Here is a 19,035-nt window from a genome sequence, read left to right as displayed (position 1 = left end):
ATCGTTTTCCAATCCTTTATCTTTCGGGCTGGAATTTTCCAGGTTGAGGCCCTGCCCGCCGAGGTATGTTTGATTTGGAGAGAACGAGCACAGCGCGGGGCTGACGCCGAGGGTCACCGCCGTGCCGCACCGCGCCGGCCGCTCCGCCACAGGACACGGCCCTGACCCCGCCGGCCCCCTGGTCCTGCTCACCCGGGGCAGGGAGAGGCTCTGGATGCAATTAGGGGCGCGGGGTGGCGGCGGGGGCCGTCTGGCACAGCCCCCCCGGCTCCCAGGTGGGCTTCCGGCAGGGCTGGCTCCCATTAGGGCCAGCGCAGCGGCAGGAGGGGCCCCTCGCCAGCGCGGGCGGCTCGCTGCGATGGCCACGCTCGCCCACTCAAAGGGCCCATTGTGGTCCTCTCCCCACAGATTTTTCAAATTAACATCCCAAATTCCTCCCAAAATTGCTGCTGTGTAAATATTTTCACTGCGAGCTTTGTATATTTTCCAGCCTCGCGAGGAGGAGAGAAGAAAAGTCCCTGGCGGAGCCACGGCCTCATGCCGGGTGCCCCCGGCCGGCCGCCGCCACAGCCCCCCGAGCCTGGCCCAGCCCTGGCTGCAGGGACCTCGCAGGGCCCTCCAGCCCCTCCTGGCCCCTTGCTTCCCCCCTCCTTTGCCTTCGTGACGTGCCCTTCTCCTAACAAAGCTCATTTCCCCACTCGCAATCAGCTGGAGGTTTGCAGGGAACCCCCCACATGCCAAGTTTGGTGGGGACCCTCATGACGCCTCAGCAATTGCCACCATTCCGTGGAGGTTTCCAGCAGCTCCAAAGTGACGGGATCTACAGTGAAAATGCCAGCACAGTAGGAGCCAAGTGAGAGCTCTACTTTGGCAGGTGCAGCACCACTGGGGTGCCCCAAGCCAAAGGTTTCAGGGTGCCAGCCAGGGGGCTGGAGCAGCGGGGCTCAGCCTTGGCACAGAGGTGATGGGGACACTGGCCAGGGCAGGGCTTGGTCCCCACCCGACACCCATGTCTGCACCCGGGCAGCCCTGCAGGAGAGCAGCATTGCCCAAAATGGGACTGTCCAGCCCCTGTGGCTTCCTGAATCCCAGCACAAAATTCCCCCTGGCCACTGCCAGCCCCGTTGCATGCCAAGAGCGGCTCCGAGCGGCACATTGTGCGGCGCTGCTAATTCCTCCAAGCTGAATCAGCGCTGGGAAGGATTGCAAAACCCCCTGAAATGGACCTAAAAACAATCCCTCTCGCTAAGCAATTCAGCGGGGCTGGTAACTGAGAGCCCTGGCCAGAGCCACCGGCAGGATGGGGGGACCTGGTGGGAAGCCACGATGGGAGGAGCCTCCAGCTTCACTGGGGCAAATCCTGCCTGCACCCCAGCATGGAGGGCCCCAGTCTCCCAAAAAAACACCCCTGGCCCCATGGAAACCAAATCCAGGTCCCCTTGGTCCCCCAGGTCCCTGTGGCCAGAGCAGAGCCTTGAGGGGCCATGTTGCCTTGGTGCCATGGGTCCCCATGCCCACTCCCCAGGATGAGGACAGATGTGTACTCATCTCACAGCCCCCAGTGCTGCCAGGAATAGTTTTGGGCGGGCAAAAATCCTGCTGCCTTCCTGGAAAGCTGGGGAGGCCAGGGAGCACCCACTGGCCACAGAGGCTGTGTCCCATCTGGGAGTGATTTCGGTGCTGCCATCCCATCGCAGCTCCATCCACAGCACTGGGCTATTTTTACCCCGTAGAATTATAGGACAGGCGACAAAGGGCGGGGTGGCTGCCCCCACCTTAACCTCTTTGTGTATCTGCACAGCAGCCCCATGGGGATGGGTCCCGCTGGGGTGGCACCTGGAGGGTTGGGGTGGCCTCTCCCCCTCCTTGTGTGTGAGGTTCGCGGCCAGGTGGGGGCAGGAAAAGCCCCTTCCCCATGGATGGCAAGCAGCCACCAGCCCAGGCACCTATGGGATCTGCCCAGGGACTGGGTCAGGGTTGGGGACAGGGATGGACCTGATCTGCTCAGGGCTCTGCCTGCTGGGGTGGAAGAGACCCCCAAAGCACCCATCACAAACCAAAAGGGCTGCTAAGCCCCAGGAAACAGCAGTGCAAGGGGTATTGGGGCCAGGTGGGATGAGAGCAGGACTGGCCATCGAGGTCCCATTATGGTAGGTGCCTGGGAAGAGGTGGCAAGGTGACAGTGGGGACATGTGCCTCAGTTGGGCCATGTGCTCTGGTGCACACAAGAGCTGGAGCTGAGAGATGCCGGGGCTACAAGCCTGACCCCAGGACTTGGCTCAGCCACAGGCTTTGGCTGGGACAGGGGCAGTGGGTGGGCACTGGGGGCTGAGCACCCCTGGGCAGCATTCCCAGGGAGCTGCCTGGGCCCCTCTATGTCCTTCTTCGGCTCTGGGTGGGACAAAAAACCCCAAATCTCTCTGCAAACATCCTGCTGTGCTGGCACCCTGCTGTGGGCAGGTCTCGATTCCGGCACTTCCCAGTTCTGTTGGACTTTGCACTGTGAAGAGCAGTGGGGGTCTGGCTGTCCCCATCCCTCCCCATCACCGTCCTGCCCCACGGGGATATGCCCAGTGTCAGCACACACCACTGGGACATGGCTCCCTGGGACCTCTGCTGACCCAGGCATCTCATCCCTATTGATCCAGCCACAGCCCCAAGCCGGCTGTGGCACCCCCAGCCTCCCTGGGGACATTTTCGGGACACCAAAAGATGCAGAGACACAAGGGAGCCGCTGTTCTCCTGCCACCACCGTGGTGACAGTCCCGGGGCAGTGCTGTGCCGGCCGCTGGGCGTGCGGCAGTGGGGTCTGGTCGGTGACCCCGAGTCGGAGCCGGTAACCCAACCCCGCCGGTGCTGGTTACAATTTAGGGCAACAATAACCTATTGAGGCCCCTTCCTGGCTCCTGCCCTGCTGCTCCTTGATCTAATTAAAGGGGGCCGGGAGAGAGACAAAACCTGAGCCGAAGGAATGGCAGGTACCCGGAGGCGGCACATTGAGGACCACGGGGCGGGCAGGGGCCAGGGCCACCCACACCTTCTGCCTCCCGCCCTCTCAGGGGTCTGGGCATTGGCCCTGGCACTGTCGGGGTGCTTTGAAAATGAGGTTTGTGTGGTTGGAAACAACTCACCTGCTCAGGATTTGGGATGGGAACCCTCAAGGCACATGCTGATGTGGAGGTGCATGGGGCCAGTGCCCCCCGCTCTCAGCCCTCTTCCCCCATGGATGCTGGGCAGGGTGCAGCCACCCTGTAGGCTGTGGGCATTGGGGTGTGTGCGCTAGAGTCACCCCCACCTTGGGGCACGCCATGGCCCTGCCTTGGGGTGCCACGGGGACATGTGGTGCCGGCGCGATGGGTGCGGTGGGGACGCAGAGGGGACGCGGTAGGGACTCGGCGGGATGCGGGCTCCCCTTCCTGCCGGCCTGGCGTCAGTAATGAATGGTATGAGTTTCCTGCCCGCCCACTGATTGCTTCCTCAAAGAGCCTCAACGAGCTGCTGCCGCTGCACCCAGCTCCCCGTGCCTCGCTCACGGCATGGCCGGCACTGCTGGACCTCCCTCCATGCCCCACGCCGGGCACCCAGCACCACGGCTACTCTGCCATCTCCGGGGGGCTCAGTTCCTCTAGCACTGAGCCTGACCCGAGCAGTGCTTCCAGGGGTACCTGGTGACCCCCCAAAACTGCCACCCCCTGCCCCAGCCACAGCTCCAGGGCTCCCGAGTGTCGAGCCCCTGCTCAGGACGGCTCAGCCCGAGGGAGAGCGCAGCCCCCGCTCGGCACCTCCGCCGGGAGCCAGCCCAAATCCCCCTCCACCATTTGTCATCCCCGCCAGATTTACAGGCGGGAGCGGTCGGGGCTGGAAGCGCGGCGGCCCCGGCGCGGCTGCTTAAAGAAAGCACCTCCCCAGCACGGGAGGGTCCCCCCTCGACCCCGCCACCCCCAGCCCCTCTCGTGTGGCCCCACACGCAGCCGCAGGCCGGCAGGGCCCCGGCGTGACGCGCAGGCAGCGCCCGCCAGCCGCATTCCTGGGCCGATAAACCCGGCAGCCAAAATAGCTGCAGCCCGCGCCGAGCCGGCCGAGCGCAGCCGCGGCCCCGCGCCGGCATCACATCGAGCAGGGCTGGCTCACCCCGGCCTAGCGAGAAGGATTCGGGGTAATTCCCACTGGATTCTCCACCAAGAGCAATGATGGACCCCAAAGCGTCCCCCTGTCGCCCGCTGTGTGCCCCGGCCTCCCTTGGCAGCGTCCACTCTGGAACTAATGATGGAGGTCACTGAGGCTGCACCGCACAGTTGCCTTTGCCGATCGCGCTGGCAGAGCTGGGGAGCAGGAGGGCTGGGAGCTGCTCCCTGGGGAGCTCACAGGTGGGGAGAGTTCGTTTGCTCCCACCATGCTGGCACCTCCCCACTGTGCCCACAGCTGATCCTCTCCCCTCCTGTCTGTCCCAGCCCAGCGCTGACATCTCGGTGCAGCGGATGCCGGCGGGGCAGCCAAGCGCCAACCCTGCTGCAAAAGCTCACTCAGCCCCTTGCCAGAGACCCCATATTGGCACCCAGTAGCTGCTGACCACCCAGCTTGCCCTGGCAACTCAGCCTACCAAGGAGCCAGCTCAGTGTCCAGTGAGGGTCCTGGCATCCCAGTGCTTTGCCAGCAGCTCTGGGAAAAGCCAGTGGCCACTAGTACATACCAACAAGTAGCATGGCCCAAACCCCCATCCCTGTGGGATGAAGGCATAGCCTCCTCCTCCTCCTCCTCCTGTTTGCTCACCCACACTGTGACACCAGGCCAGCTCTGTGGGCAGTGTGGGAGAGGCCAAGCTGAGTCTAACTGGAGCATTCCTGGCCTTGGCAGCGCCCCACAGACAGGAGATGGCTCCATCATGCCGTGTCAAGAGGCGCTGACCCCTTAAGCTGCCAAAGCTCCTCTTCCACTTCCCCAGGGGATGCCTGGTGAGCACCAGCCTGGCCACGGCTGGCTGGGCAGTCACCACGGCACCACAGCACAAAGCACTACGGCGCCGCTGTGAGCAGGAGGTTGGGGCCGTGCCGCTCCAGTGCTCCAGCAGTGCCAAAGGGATTCACTCGCCCACAGCATCTTGTGGTACCGCCCCAGTGCACGCGCCCACCCAGCCAGCAGCCACCTCAGACACTGTCCCCAGCAGTGCCACCACCCACCACAGCGTCACAGAGCAGCTCTGTGCCCTCCCCAGCACTGCCACCCAAATGGTGATGGGGATGTGCCTGCGCTGTCCCCAGCCTCATCTGCAGATTAGGACCAAATGCCGCTGGTGCCGGGAGCTCTCTGCCACCTCCTGCTCCACCACCACACTCCCTGTGGGTCCCTGACCATGATGTTCCCACCACCCACCCTCCTGCCCTGCGGTGTGTCCCTGTCCCTACCCAGGAGAGGTGTCCAGTGCCACGGTGAGCATCGCTCCGCTGAATCGCCGTGTGTCCCACAGCTTCACCTCCCGCTCCCGCATCTGCAGGGATACAGACATGGTGTCAGTGGGCACTGGGGCTGCCCGGCCCTCCCCACGGTGCCACCGCCTTCACCACCCAGCCTCCTGCCATCCCAGCAAGGGCCAGGGCGCCTGGCTTTCATGCTTTTAGGCCACCTAAAAAGCACTTGGGGTCCTGGCACAGCAGCTGCAGGGAGTGGGGCTGGGACATCCTGGTAGTGCCAGGGCCACCTTCCCAGGGAGGACTGTACCTGGCTGAACCCGATGGAGATGAGGCAATCGCTGGAGCCCATCCAGAGCAGCCGGGAGTCCTTGTTGTTCTCGTGTCCCAGGACACTCTGCAAGGCACAGGAGACACGGCTGTCAGTGTTGCTGCCAGCCCTGCTGGGCACATTGAAGGGACATGTGCTGCACCAGCCACGGTTGTGAATCGCGCCAAGGCCGAGCACACGGAGCGAGCACTGTCTCCCACCTCTGCTGAGAGCTGCTGTGGGGACAGTGCAGTGGGGACAGCCCGCAAGCCATGACAGCCCTGAGCCCCCACCCTGGTTGCCTGTGGAATGGCTGGTCTGGCTCCCGGTGAGCAGCAGGGTGTGGCAGCAGGTAACGTGAGCGTGAAGGGGCACGGGATGGCTCCTGGGTCCCCAGGGCTCTCCCCACACCCGGCAAGGGGGTGACAGGGTCAGAATGCTGTGAGGAAGCCGCTCCGTGCCACAGGCACTAGAGGAGGCTTGGCCATGGCCATGATGACAGAGGGACTTACTTCCTCGGCTGCATCCCCGAGCTCTTTATCCATGCCGAATCCCATCTGCAGGGGCTGGGTGCCCCGTGTGTGTCCAGATGCTACCGAAACACATGGCAAACTGAGCCTGGCCACATTCCCTGCACCCTGCTCCACCTCTCACCTTGGCTGCCCGCAGGGACCCCCAGCCCACGCCACAGCCTCATCCTGCCCCCCATCCCAGTCCTACCGAGGACAGGAGGGGTAGAGTTTCCACGGGGCTGTCAGCGGGTGCGTCCCGGCTCCCATGTGTCCCCCAGATGGGCCCTGCGGTTCCTGGCGCCCAGCGGGAGCCGGCAGCCAGCCCTGGCCCCGCAGTGCAGGCAGCGCTCGCTGCCCCTCGCTCTCCTTGTGAAGCACCAATAAATGGCTGCTAACGAGTTCAGCGCTGGCAGGGAAAGCGGAGAGCTCTGCCAGAGCCAAACCCACCACGGTGCTTCCGGCACCACCCCGCAGGGCAGGGGGACCAGGCATGGGAGGGGGCAGAAGGGATAGGGGCACTGGGGGTACCCATGGAGGAGCCCTTGGTGTGAGCACATCCCCCTTGGTGTGAGCACTCTGACCATCAGCCACAGCCAGCAAGGCTCTTCCACCGTGGCAGCCAGCGAGGGGGCACAAAGGTATCTCCCACTTCCCCACCAGATAAACCCTGCTGGAGCACCTTTCTTCAGTCCCAGCCTCCAGCCCCAGAGAGATGCCACTCTCTGGAGAGTGCTGGGGTGGGAGGAGGCACATTGTGCCAAGCTCGTCCTCCCTGGCTCTGTCACACCAGCTGCCTTGCCAGGACAAACACGGCTCACTTGGAAGAGGCAGCACTGGCCGAGCTAAGCCCCGTGCTCCCAGCCACGGGAGCAGGATGTGGGGCAGGAGGGGCCCGGCCCCCTCCGCCAACATGCTGGCAGTGGACCCAGTGCTCAGCAGGGAAAGGACCTGGAGAAGGGAACATGTCCCAGGATCGGTGCCAAGAGGGATGGAAACTCCAGGAGCTGGGGCCAGCCCACTCGTCAGGCAGGAGAGCACTTCTGCACCTGAGCTGTGCGCCTGTGGCAGCCAGAACTCAACATCTGGAGATCCCATAGCTGATGGTGCCGGCTCCACGGCCCCGGGGCCTTGTGGGTCCCCTGGACCCCCTGGCAGTGGGTGGCAGCCCCCGGGGCGGTGGCAGGGCTGGCAGAGGGCAGGGCAGTGCCGTGGCGCTCCCAGCCCGTGGTGTGCCGGCTGCGGAGCAGGGCCATGTTTTCTGCATTAGTTCCATCCTGGCTCAGCAGTACGTATGGCAGCAAGTATGCGGGAGGCTGGGCTGCTCCAGGCTCGCTCAGACACCCGGCTGTGCAGATGTTGCCAGAGGTGAGCCGGCGGACAGCAGTCACTCCTGGGGACCCCCCGCCCCATGTCTGGTCCCCTGGTGTGGGGGGTCTCGGCAGGGCCAGGGCGATGTGACCTGGCACTGAGGGTGGACACTGGTGTGGTTTGGTCAGCTCAGAGCCCTGGGGTGGCCATGGGGCTGCTGCAGATCTCTGGGGCTGGCAGAGCTTGGCAGAGATCCTGGCACCCTTCCTGGAGTGATGTTGGAACCCCCCGTGTCCTCGGAGCAGGGGAGCAGCCGCAGCCCAAAGGACAGGTATCCCTTCCGAGCTGCTTGTCCCAACAGCAGGCTGCAAGGGGCCCACCAGCTCCAGGCCAGAACGTGGGGATCTAAGGAGGCCTCCCAGTTCCCTGCCAGTGCCCAGGCAGCCCAGCTTCCTCCCACCCATTGCATGGGTCCAGCCCAGGTGGTTTTGGGCAGCCCAGGCTGCGGGCAGCCTGTGCTCCCTCCTCAGAGCCAGATCAGCTGCATGGGGAGAGTTTCCAGCACCATCCCCCTCCCAGTCTCGACCCATCCCTCCCACCACAGGCTGGGGTAAGGCGCTGGTACCCACGGGGGTCCCCAGCCCTGCTCCCTGTGCAACACGGAGGGGGCTGCGGGGGGGGCCAGGCCTGGCGTGTGGGATGCAGCTGTTGGCAGCGATGCAGCGGCGGGGTCGGGTAAGCTGGTAACAGCTGCCCGCGGGGAGCGGCTGCCTTCGGCTGCCTGGGAGAGCCCCACACAAAGCCAAGGCTGCTCCCAGGCGATCCCCGTCTCCACGGGAACCATCCACCCTCAGCCGGATGCAGGGCAGGGAGGGCATAGCCGTGGGGCTGGACAGGAGGCAGATGGTGGGGGGGGAGGCCCAGCTGTGCCCTTGGCAGAGCCCCCGTGGATGGCAGGGGCTGGGACAGCTCAGCCGTGCCTGTGGCTAGCAGCCTATGAGCATGGCTAGCAGCCTGCAGGCTTCTGATCCCCGTGGGAAGCAACCCCAGCAGCAGGATCTGCGTGGGCACAGGAGGCACCAGAGCCAGGCTGAGCCATTTCTTTGCCAGCGGGTGCCAGGGCAGGAGGGGTCTTGCCTGGCCAGGGCACTGTGGGGGGCTCCAGGGACTGACACCCTCCAGCTCCATGTACATGGGGAAGCCATCGCTCCTTCCACACCCTACGAGGCAGCTGAGGGCAGGAGGAACAGATTCCAGGGAGCTGAGGGGGTTAACCACGCACCAAATCCTCCTCTCTGAACAAGAATGTGAGTGATCTCCCTTCCTTGCCAAGTCCCAGTTACTCCAGAGGTGGCCAGGAAAGCAGAGCAGCCTCTCCCAGGCCAGCCCCACTCCTGGTCTCTGCCTGCTCAAGGAGACCAGGATCTATCTGGTCTTTCCAGGGGAGCAAAGGGATCCCACATAGCAGCAGGGATGCTCCAGTAGCCACCACACTGCCAGCACTGGCCCCTGCCCACTGCTGAGTGTGGGGTGTCTGTGTGATGGTGGGGATGGAGTGGGACAAGCCCCCTCCTGCCCATGTCACCTCCCTGATCCCACTGGCCAGGGCAGTGGTGGTGGCACACCATTGCTGTGGTGACCCTGTGACCCAGGGAGCTGGGCATCCTTAGGCTCTGCCTCTCCCACTCACTGCCAGAGCAGCCCCCCACCTCCACCCAGGATGCTGCCAGCCCAGCAAGGGCAGGAAGGTGAGTGGGCTCCTACCCAGACAGCCCCTACCTTGGCACGGATGCCAGGACACAGGACCAGGATGGAAGCATGACCTCCATCCCTGGGCAGGTGAGGGGGAACTCGCTGGCCTTGTGGGGTGGGCAGGCTGCAGCACCCATCAGCACCCATCTATCCCTCCTCTCCCACATCTCATCTCTACCTGCAGCCTCCGACCCCACCAGCTGTGAGGCTGTTATCAAATCCCAAAACACCTCTGCCCTCTGGAGTAGGAGCCTATCAGGAGTCCCAGGTCAGACATAGGCTTGGGCTTCCAAAATGCTGGGAGGGAGATGCCAACTCATGTGGGCCTGAGCTGGCGAGGCCATTCCCAGCAGGAGGGACCGGCATCCAGGCCTATCCATCCGGTGCCACCACACACCCACATCCTTTGAGATGCCTCTGGCTCATCCCGAATCCTCCTCGACTTCCCCATCTCTTCCATACCAAGCGGCATTCCTGGGAAGGACGGCCGAGGGGGAAGCAGAGCAGAGGAAATATAAACAGTCCTGTGCAGCTACGCTGGGGAACAGAAGCATGAGAGCGCCGAGTGTGCGGTGCTATAAATAGGCAGCCCAGAGTCAGGCCAACTTTTTCAAAGCTTCCCACGGTCTCCTTGGGAATGTGGGATGCTGTGGACCTTCCCCCAGCCCGGAGGAAGCCGCTGCCGAGGCTGGGAGTCAGGTACCCCCAGGGTGACCCCAGCGTGGGATACCATGATGATGAGGTGTCGGGGGAGGAAGGCTAAAAGTCTCTCTGTCCTGATGCGCCTTCCACTGACAATGACGAGTGGTCCCCAGCCAGCCCCGGACTGACAGCTGGACCCTGGGCAGCGGTGGCATGTTGGGGTCCATGGAGTCCTTCCTGGCTGTGGATACAGCCAGGTCACCCTAACCTGGATCTCCACCTTGCCGCAGCATCACCCTGCCACCACAGTGATGCTGCCCATGGAGACCCTCTTCCTGCTGCATCTCCCACTGTGGTGGGGACTGATGTGACCCATGGGACAGTGGCCACGGTTTGGGAGAAGGGCTGGAGCCCCTCTCCCACCCCTGGGACTTGGAGCTGGGCTGGGACAGCACCAGGTGTGCTTGGGCTGTGAGCCCCAGCTGCTCCCTGTCACCGCATTCTGCCCCCAGCACAGTCCACAGGGTGGGGGGACAAACCCACAGTGGGGACGAGCCTGCAGGGACACTCTCCCAGCTGTCCCCAGGCACCCTCAGCCCCAGCCCTGCTCATTAAAACAGCTCATTACAACACGAGCAGGAGCGTGCGCCGGCCCGGTGCGCGCGGCCGTTCCCTCGCCCCCGGTCCTGCCGAAACGCCGGCAGAGGAAGTTTCTCGTGAGAACAGAGCCAGCTCCTCTCCATCCCACACCAGCCGTGCTCAGCAGCAGCCCCACAGCTTCCCAGAGACAGCTCCTGTCCTGGTCGTGTCCCTGTCCCGGGAGCCAGGTGCTGGCCAGTTGCACACACAGCCCCTGGCACGAGCGTGTGGGGGACAGAATGTGGCCCATGGGCTCTGTACCCAGGAGAAGGTGGCCAGGGCAGTGGGCAAACGGAGATGCCACTGTAGAAGCCCACACCGTACCCAAGTCACTGCCCTGCCCTGTGCTGGTGACACACCTGGGGATCAGCCGGAGTATGGGCACCTTCCTGGTGCTCCAACTCCCTGCTCAGCACTGTGTCCCCTGTCCCACCAAGGGCACGGCCCAGGGGGACATGGGACAGAGGTTTGGTGAGGTTGGCACAGGAATTGCAGGAAGGCGAGGGCAGGAGCAGCGATGCTGAGCCCTGGCAGAGCTGAAGCTGCGCGAGAGAGGATGTGACTCACTTCCAGGGAGAGGGTCAAGGAGAGGAGGGCGACCACCAGCACCTGTGGGAGGGGAGAGCAGGCGGCTGGGGCAGCGTGGCCTCGAGGGGGGATAAGGCAGTGGACTCACAGGATTCTCTGGAAGGACAGCAGAGCTCGAACCTGGACCCAGCCAGGCAGCAGCAGCATGGCTACATGGGGTGGCACAGCAGGACCCACTGCAGCCCTGGCACCTACACCACCAGTACAGGGGCACCACGGAAGCACGGAGAGCAACAACAGGGTGTGAGCACAGCCCTAACGCTCAAGTAAGGGCGTGCAACGAGGGGCTGAGCGTCCAGCAGGATGAGGCCACTGCTCTCCCAAGGGAAATCATGGCCCCGGGTACATACCAGGCACCCCATGGGGTCAGCCAGACCCCGTCCACGCTGCTCTCACTGCGTCACACACTCCTGCCTGCTACTGGGACATGCTCAAAATAGCTGCCACGGGCGTAGCCAGGAATGGGGGGTCAGGCCCTGGCGAGGGCATGGCTGGGGTGTGGGCAGCCTGCCAGTCACCCTCCTTGTCACCCACCCTCAGTCCCCTGCCCCACGTGTGCTGCATCCACAATACCTGAGAGCAGCATCAGGTATTAGGAGGAGAGACCCCTCCTCCCTGAGCCTCTTATTTTAGCTCCTTCTCATTCTTCTCCCCCTGCTCTAAAAAAAGGAATGTTTAATGAGGCAGGCTTGGCAAATTAAGAAAACCAGCTGGAGGAGCAGCCCAAGGCCGAGGCCGGCTCTTGGCACCACAGAGTGCCGCGGAGAGCCGGGGGAGAGCCGGCGGTGCCGAGCCCTCTGCCTGCTGCAGAGGAAACCCAGCCCGCGGTGCCGTGGGGGCCAGCCTGGCTGGAAAAACCATCCCACCGTTCACCTCTGCAAAAAAACAGGCAACTTCTAAGCCAGGAGCTCCCGAGGTGCTGGCACCGCACCGCGGCTGTGGCATCACTGTTTCTGTAACCGCGCTGGCCCGGGGGGAGAGAAGGAGCATTTCCAAATTAACCAGCCCTCCAGCAATGGGGAAAAAAAAGAAACAACAAAACCCAGGAGTGTTAATCCCCTTGGCTAAGCAAGCTCTGCGCAAACTTCCAGAGGATTTATGGCATTTTAAAGTTTCCCCCTTCAGCACAGTACTTCTCGAAGACTAAACATCTCCATCCACTTGGAGCTGGCCGGGGCAGGGCCGCAGCAATGAAGGTGCATATTTCTCTTGGCAAACATGGATCCCCAGCCCCAGGCTGGATCAGACAGCGGTGGAGGGAAGTGAGCTGCCTGCTTTGAACAGCCACCATCATTCACACGTTATTTTTAATAGCTCAGCGAGACAGAGTCCACCCTCCCCAGGAGACTTGGCTCGAGCCCATCGCACTCACGGCTCCGCCGAAGCACTGTTAGACAAGCTGACAGGTCTGGCAGGGGGAGAAGTGGGGGGAGGCGGGGAGGGGAGCACTGGGGCCACAGATGGATAGGCACAGGATGAATTTGGGACCAGGTAGTGGGACCTTCCAGCCCTGCCAAGTGGCAGCTTGGAGCAGGAGAGTGTCACGGGGGCCACTGGAGGGCTGGAAGCACTTTGCCCTGGCTCGCCAGCACGTGTCACCACGGGGTTTATGTTTATATATTGTGGTGGGGTGTTTATAAGGCTGCCTGAAGGGTTAGGGCACCATTTGTACCCACAGGAAGCACCCAGGGGCCTTACAGGAGCTCAGAATCCAGGTTGTGGGCAGGAGCAGATGGAAAGTCCTGGTGCAGTGCTGGAGCACTGGCTCCCTCCAGGGTTACCACTGTGCCTGATTGGCTTCCTGAGCCCATGGGCAGCAGGAGAGGCACCAAGAGCATCAGAGCCTGCTGCAGCCATCTCACCCTACTCTCCACTGCATCCCTCCCTTCGGGCCCGCAGCCATCAGCAGCCAGAGCCCCCAAGCCACAGGAAACCTCTAATAAGAGGCTGTTTGAACTTGACGTCAAGGCTTAAGTTCTCTGCTTATTTCCTAATTGCTGTTATTTGCTGAGCTGTGCAGATCTGGCCGCCCAGCCCTCACCCTTGCCAGGTCCTCATCCCCAAGAGCCTTTGGTCCAGCTCCTGCAGAGCAGGACAGAGCCTGAGGGCCTGCAGAGCCCAGGAGCCCACAGCCCCTATGCCCCCTGGGCTTGGGATTGCTGCCTGCAGTGTGCCAGGGCACTGGGGGAGATCACCAAACTGGGTGGGAGGGCAGTGGCGCCAAAAAGGAGGCAGCCCCATTCCCCCTGCCTTCATGTTGCTACTCCCAAGTCCTGCCCCAGCTGGGGTGTTTTAGGGGACCAAAGCCCACCCCCCAGCAGACACCGGAGCCGGGCAGGGCTGCCTGCAGCACACCCAGAGGGGATGGTACCTGGGAGGCAGCTGGGCTGGCTCGGGGGTCAAAGATCCGCAGTTTCTTGTCCTGGTGAGATAAAAGAAAACAGAGGAGGGTTAAGGACCCTGGGGCCAGTGGGAGGTCAGGATGTATTAGGCAGAAGGCTGCAGCGAGCAGCCCCTCTCCTTCCTGCCCATCACTCTCCTGCCTGAAGTGTGTATTCCTATGGATGGCTCGCATTGTGCCCTCCTAGTCCTGTCCCACATTGTGGGCAGGGGTGCACCCCCAGCACCCCCAGAGCCTCACTAGGACTCCAAGACACACTACTCCCAGAGAAGGAGGGAGCCTCCTAAAGTACAGCCAGGGTCGGACATCCTGGCAGTGCTGGAAGGGAGCAAGCCCTCTCCTGCCTGGCATCCCTGCACCAAAGGGGGCACGGGACCCCCTTCACTAGGGTTGGCAGGGCACAGGGGCAGCAGAGGGGTGCCCTGGTGCCAGCCTTACTGCCAGGGCGCTGTTTGGGGAGCACACACTGTGTCAGCCACGCGGCACAGCACGGGGGCTGCCCCACATCCCGGATGGCACAGCTTGGTGTTGTACCCTCTGTGCTCAACCCGCACGCTTGGTACGGGGCTCCAACCATCGCCGGGACTCCAGCTTAGCCCACACCCTCTGCATCCTTGGCCTCCGAGCGCCACCCCGAGCCCACCGGCTCCGCAGGACCGCCTGCGCCCTTGGCGCGGGGAGGGGGTCCTGCTCTCAGCCTGCGGGCTGGGTCTGTGTGCTCAGACCCGCTTGCTCAGCCTCCAGGCATGGCCTGGGGGGCTTCTGGCTCGGACGCTCATCTTGCCCGCCCGCCTTGCCCGCCCTGCCGCCGTGCGAGCCCCGCGAGCGGCCGGCGCCATCTAGTGCCGCATCCCAGCGGTACCGCCGACCTCACTCCCGCCCTTCCCTACCCCGAAACTTCCCGTCCCTCCACACTCCCCGCCCCTGGAAGTGTTCAAGGCCAGGCTGGATGGAGCTCTGAGCAGCCCGGTCTAGTGGAAGGTGTCTCTGCCCACGAGATGAACTTTAAGGTCCCTTCCAACCCAAACCAGTCTGATTCAATGAAACCAAGCACACCAGGGCGCAGCTGGTGGCCAGCCCTGTCATGCTGTGCCACAGTGAAGTCACCTGTGTGTGCCACTCACCTTGCAGGAGGTGCCAAGGAGGTGGCCGTCTCGCTTCCAGGTCAGGCTCTGCAGCTGGTCCCCGTGGGAGTCCAGGGCTGCAGGAGGAAAGCAGGGTCAAGAAGGGTCCCTCCCACAGATGGGGCAGAAGTCATCGCTCTCCCACCTGGAACACTTCCTAGGGGAACTGATCTGTCCTTTCTGAAGGGCTGGTGGCAGCCAGGACCCAATGGGATGCTGCTGTGTCTGTGCAGGGAGCATTCCTGTGCCGCTGGAGCCCCACAGGCCTGTCCTGCCACCCCCCTCCTCTGCCTCTCAGGTTAGCTGAGGTCTGGGCAAGCAACCACCCACTGGCACCCATATCTGCCCACGCCCTGGGACGTGCAGGGAGAGGGACCCCCTGGGCAGCACCGGTGCCTTTTACACCACGGCACCAAAGTGTAGGGAGCCTGTGCACAGGCACGAGGGACTGCGGTGCTCCCGGCCCAAAAAGCCACCCCAGCTGCCTGTTCCATGCCACCAAGGTCAGGACTTGGGCTCAGGCACCAGCTCTGCAGACCGACATTTCAGGCAGTCGTGGCCTTGCCTACCTGTCAGGGGCTGCTGCTGCCCCACGTCCCAGACGGTGACTCCCTTCCCTGCGCCGCTGGCCAGGACTCCGTCCGCCGTGGGGTGGAACTGCAGCACATCCACTGGGGCCCCCCCAGGGCCCAGGGTCAGCCCTGCGCCACTGGGCATGTCCTGGCCGCTCTCGGGCAGGCGCCACACCTTCACCTGCAGCCCCAGGGAGAGGTGGGTCAGTCCCCAGGCAGGTGAGCAGGACCCAGCTGGGTGCCTGGGCTTGCTGCTTTTCCAGGCTTTGGTCCCTGAGGACACCAGGTGACCCCTGGTTGCAGCTCAGATCTCAGACAGGAGAAGGCTGATCCTTGTCTGATACCATCTGCTCTGTTCTCCACAACCTGGGAATGTCCCACTCTGCTCCCCAACCTGGCATGCTCCACCCCACACTCCTCTTACTCCCATCATTCCGACCCCATCTCCTCCAGGGCTTCACAGTGAATCCCAGGAACATGCTGGAGGACACGGGGTGTCCCCTTGGGACCCCTATCACTGAGCACTCACCATCTCATCAGCAGAGCCTGTGGCCAGCAGGAGCTGATCAAAGGGTGAGAAGTCAAAGTCTGTGACCACATCTGGAAGGAGAAGGGCAGAAGTTTGTCCCCACCTTCCCCCTGCAGACAGCGTGGCAGCCCCTTCCCTCTTCCCCAGCCTGATTCCTTCCCTACACACACATGTGGGCAACCAGGGGCAGATCCAGACCCACTGAGGCATTTTGGAGCAGCTCAGCTTTGCTGTGAGCGCCTGAGCCCCTCCACACTGTCCATCAGGTCTTGCACCCCTTTGGCAGGGGATGGGGGCCCTGAAGGCATCTCCCTGTCTAACCCATCACCACCCACGCGTGGCTACGATGTCCAGATGAACATCCCTCTGAGGCACAGGGAGCAGCACGGACAGCACAAGGCTGTCTGTGCTGACCAGATGCTGGAGACCATGGCCTGCTGGAGCCATGCTGGTAACAAGGCTCCCTTTGTAACACCCTGGCTCAGGATGCCAGCAGCAGGGACGCTCCTCGCAGCTCCGGCAGCAGGGCCCGGCGGGAGGAACGCTGGCACCATCAGCAGCAGCCCCTCGGATGCATTTGGCACGCTCGGAAAAGTAGGTCACTGTGTACTTTCCTGCTTCCAGGAGACAGGCCCCAGAGGCACGAAGAGCAGGCAGCTCGCTCTGCTGCATCCGCCTGGGAGGAGAGAAAATCCCTTCCCTGCTATGGAGGCACTGCTCTGGCACAGCACGGCTTCAAAGGGCTCGTGCTAATCCCATTAAGAAGCCATGGATGTTGGGCTGGCTCCCATGCACCCCTCTGGCAGTGCCCGGGAAGCAGCAGAGCTCAGTGGCCGGTTTGCCAACACAAGGAAGCTCCCGGTGCCAGAGGCCAAGGTGGCACAGGAGGGGCACGCTGCGCAGTCCTGCAGCCATGCCAGGGCACGCACACAGGAAGGCGGCGCTGGGACTGGGTCCCATCTTGCTGCTCTGGTGTGATTTTGGGAAGTGGGTGGTCAGCACGCCCCAGGCTGGCACTGCTGCTCCGACAACCAGGAGAGGGGCACCCTGAGATCCCCACAAACCCTCCCCGTGCCCGAGCAGGAGGCAGAGCCCTGTTCCTCTGCCAGCAGCGATGCTGCCAGTGCCTCTCCCCTGCAGCACTTGCTCTGTCCACGTCAGAGCTGCTGGTCCAGCCTGTTCCTCCCACCACTGCAGCCAGGTACAGCCGTGGTGATGCCATCCCCAGCCTGGCACTGGGTGTACTGGGAATTTCAGGGCGTGCAATGAGTAATGTGGAAAGAGTGTGTAGTAGAGCATGAGGAAGAGCTACATGTCCAGGCTTTGTTGCAGCTTGAGAGATGAGGGAACACGGATCAATTCGGCTCCAGCCTGGCAGAATCTCTTGTGGTCAGCATGGCTGCAGGTGCCTTGTGCCTTATGAGCCTCGTGAGGGTCACCCTGCCCATGGGTGATGGTTCTCTGGGAATCCAGCAGCTCCCCATGTCCCTTGCCTGGCAGGCAGCCCACCACAGCCTCCAGGGCTGGGACTCAGCACCAGAGCCCCTTGGCACAGCCCACATGAGGCCAAACATCTCCTGTGGAGGTGGGACCTGACACCCACCTGAGTGGCAGCAGAGCTGGGACACGGTCCTCTTGCCCCCATCCTCGCATTCCAGCGGCACGATGCCCAACACACCTACAGAAGAGGGCACAGGAGCAGGTCACCAGCTGCCCACCAGCCTGACCATTGCCTATGGGATGCTCCCAGGAATATCCCAGCCTGGCATACACTGGGGGGCACCCAGCTTTGAAATGCAAGCCAAGAGGTGTGGGACTTGCAGCACTTTCGAGGATCTCAGGGAAAGCCTCCTCCCCTCACCCTTGTGTCTCTGGTGTCCGTGGGGCTGACCCCCCATCCAGTCCCACAGGGACAACTGGGACAAGTCCATCCCACCCTCGAGCTGTGCAGGGGACCCCTTGTGCCTCACCTGCTGCCTCAGCATTGAATGCGATCCAGCAGCAGCTGGACTTCACGTGGTTCCCACAGGATGGGATGGAGCCTGCTCGGATACCCCCAATCCATGCCTAGGATGGAGAGAGAAAACCCATATCAGGAGCTGCCTCTGTTATGGTGGGGCCTGATGCCATGGCCAGAGCACAGCTGGAGGGGAGACATTGGCACTGCATGGCTAGAGACCCTCAGCCCCGGCGGAGCTCCCATGCTGATGGAGACCTGGAGGCTGCCAATACCAATGGGATTGTGCCAGAGGCACATTTGTAGGGCCCTGTTCTCTGGGATGGCCAGGGCAATGTGGCTGCTCCTGCTCCCAGCATGAGGTGCAGTCCCTCGCTGGGGCTGGAGGATGGCAGGCAGGAGCATCCTGGCTCCCAGCACTGCCTCTCCCCAGAACTGTCCCAGCCCTGGGCTCTGCCACTGAGGGAAAGGCTCAGAGGACTTTGTGATAAAAACTTAGGTCAGGGAGTCTGGGATGGGACAAAAGCCCTTGGGCTGTGAAGCACCATAGGGTCAGGCTGTGGCTGACTGAGGCAGCAAGCTTCCCACACGGACACACAGCCAAGGAACTTCATGACAGCTCCAAATCCAAAATCCCACTGTGCAGTAGTGGGAAACATCCCACTACTACTCCACAGCTGAGCACTGTACCCGTGGGGCACTGAGACACCCTGCATCAGCCAGACCTGCTCAGATATCCGACCTCAAGTTGCCACCAGGACCAGGAGCTTCCTGGCACACCCAGAGCCAAGCCCAACCCTCGAGCAATGGCAATGGCAGGTGTTTCACGGGTGCCACCATGACTGTGTGCCCATGGCAGCCACTGGCATCACAGAGAGCTGCAGCAGGTGTCTGGAGCAGTGGACACCCCACAAAGCCAGGCAGACACCCTCGAAGGGGAGGGAGCTGTGTACATGAGCCCCGGGTTTCCTCTCCTTGCACAGCTTCCTTTTGAGGCCTGACAGGGAGCAGCAGTTCCTGCAGCACTTCCTCCAGCCCTCACAGCTTGGTACAGACCTCTTAACCCCTTACCTGCCAGAGGGAGGTTCCTCTGCCTGCACCTGGTGGGTGGGCAGGGGGGCTGCAGTAGGGATGGGGAACAGGTCTGGAGCATGAGCAAGACCCAGGAGGAAGGGTCCTACAAACTGCATCCCATCACTCTGCACTGGTCCCTCGAGGGGACCACCTCTGGTCCCCAGCTTCCAGGGGTCCCACACAGGACCCCTGCGCTGAGGTTTCACAGAGAGACCACTGAGC

The 19,035-nt window shown here is 62.9% G+C and overlaps 1 protein-coding gene across 3 annotated transcripts in view; it reads right to left on the bottom strand.

Annotated features, from left to right (window-relative positions):
• LOC116794824 (mitochondrial import inner membrane translocase subunit TIM16-like) overlaps positions 1-19,035 on the bottom strand; it is a 39,042-nt gene that overhangs the window by 17,971 nt on the left and 2,036 nt on the right. For 2 of the 3 annotated variants that reach the window (XM_032703928.1, XM_032703925.1), the window contains exons 2-9: positions 17,753-17,849; positions 17,386-17,460; positions 15,783-15,853; positions 15,251-15,434; positions 14,682-14,758; positions 13,528-13,578; positions 5,716-5,802; positions 5,403-5,485 (exon numbers count right to left, since the gene is read on the bottom strand). In XM_032703928.1, coding sequence (XP_032559819.1) covers positions 5,403-5,485; positions 5,716-5,802; positions 13,528-13,578; positions 14,682-14,758; positions 15,251-15,434; positions 15,783-15,853; positions 17,386-17,460; positions 17,753-17,849 — 725 coding nt within the window. Of the gene's footprint in view, positions 1-5,402; positions 5,486-5,715; positions 5,803-10,927; positions 11,000-13,527; positions 13,579-14,681; positions 14,759-15,250; positions 15,435-15,782; positions 15,854-17,385; positions 17,461-17,752; positions 17,850-19,035 lie in introns of those variants that run through there. The other variant, XM_032703926.1, reaches the window with a different exon arrangement.

This window comes from Chiroxiphia lanceolata, chromosome 16, assembly GCF_009829145.1.
Source record: "Chiroxiphia lanceolata isolate bChiLan1 chromosome 16, bChiLan1.pri, whole genome shotgun sequence".
In the NCBI taxonomy this organism is placed as follows: Eukaryota; Metazoa; Chordata; class Aves; order Passeriformes; family Pipridae; genus Chiroxiphia; species Chiroxiphia lanceolata.
The sequence above is the reverse complement of the archived record's forward strand: the minus strand, read 5'-3'. Positions and strand labels throughout refer to the sequence as shown.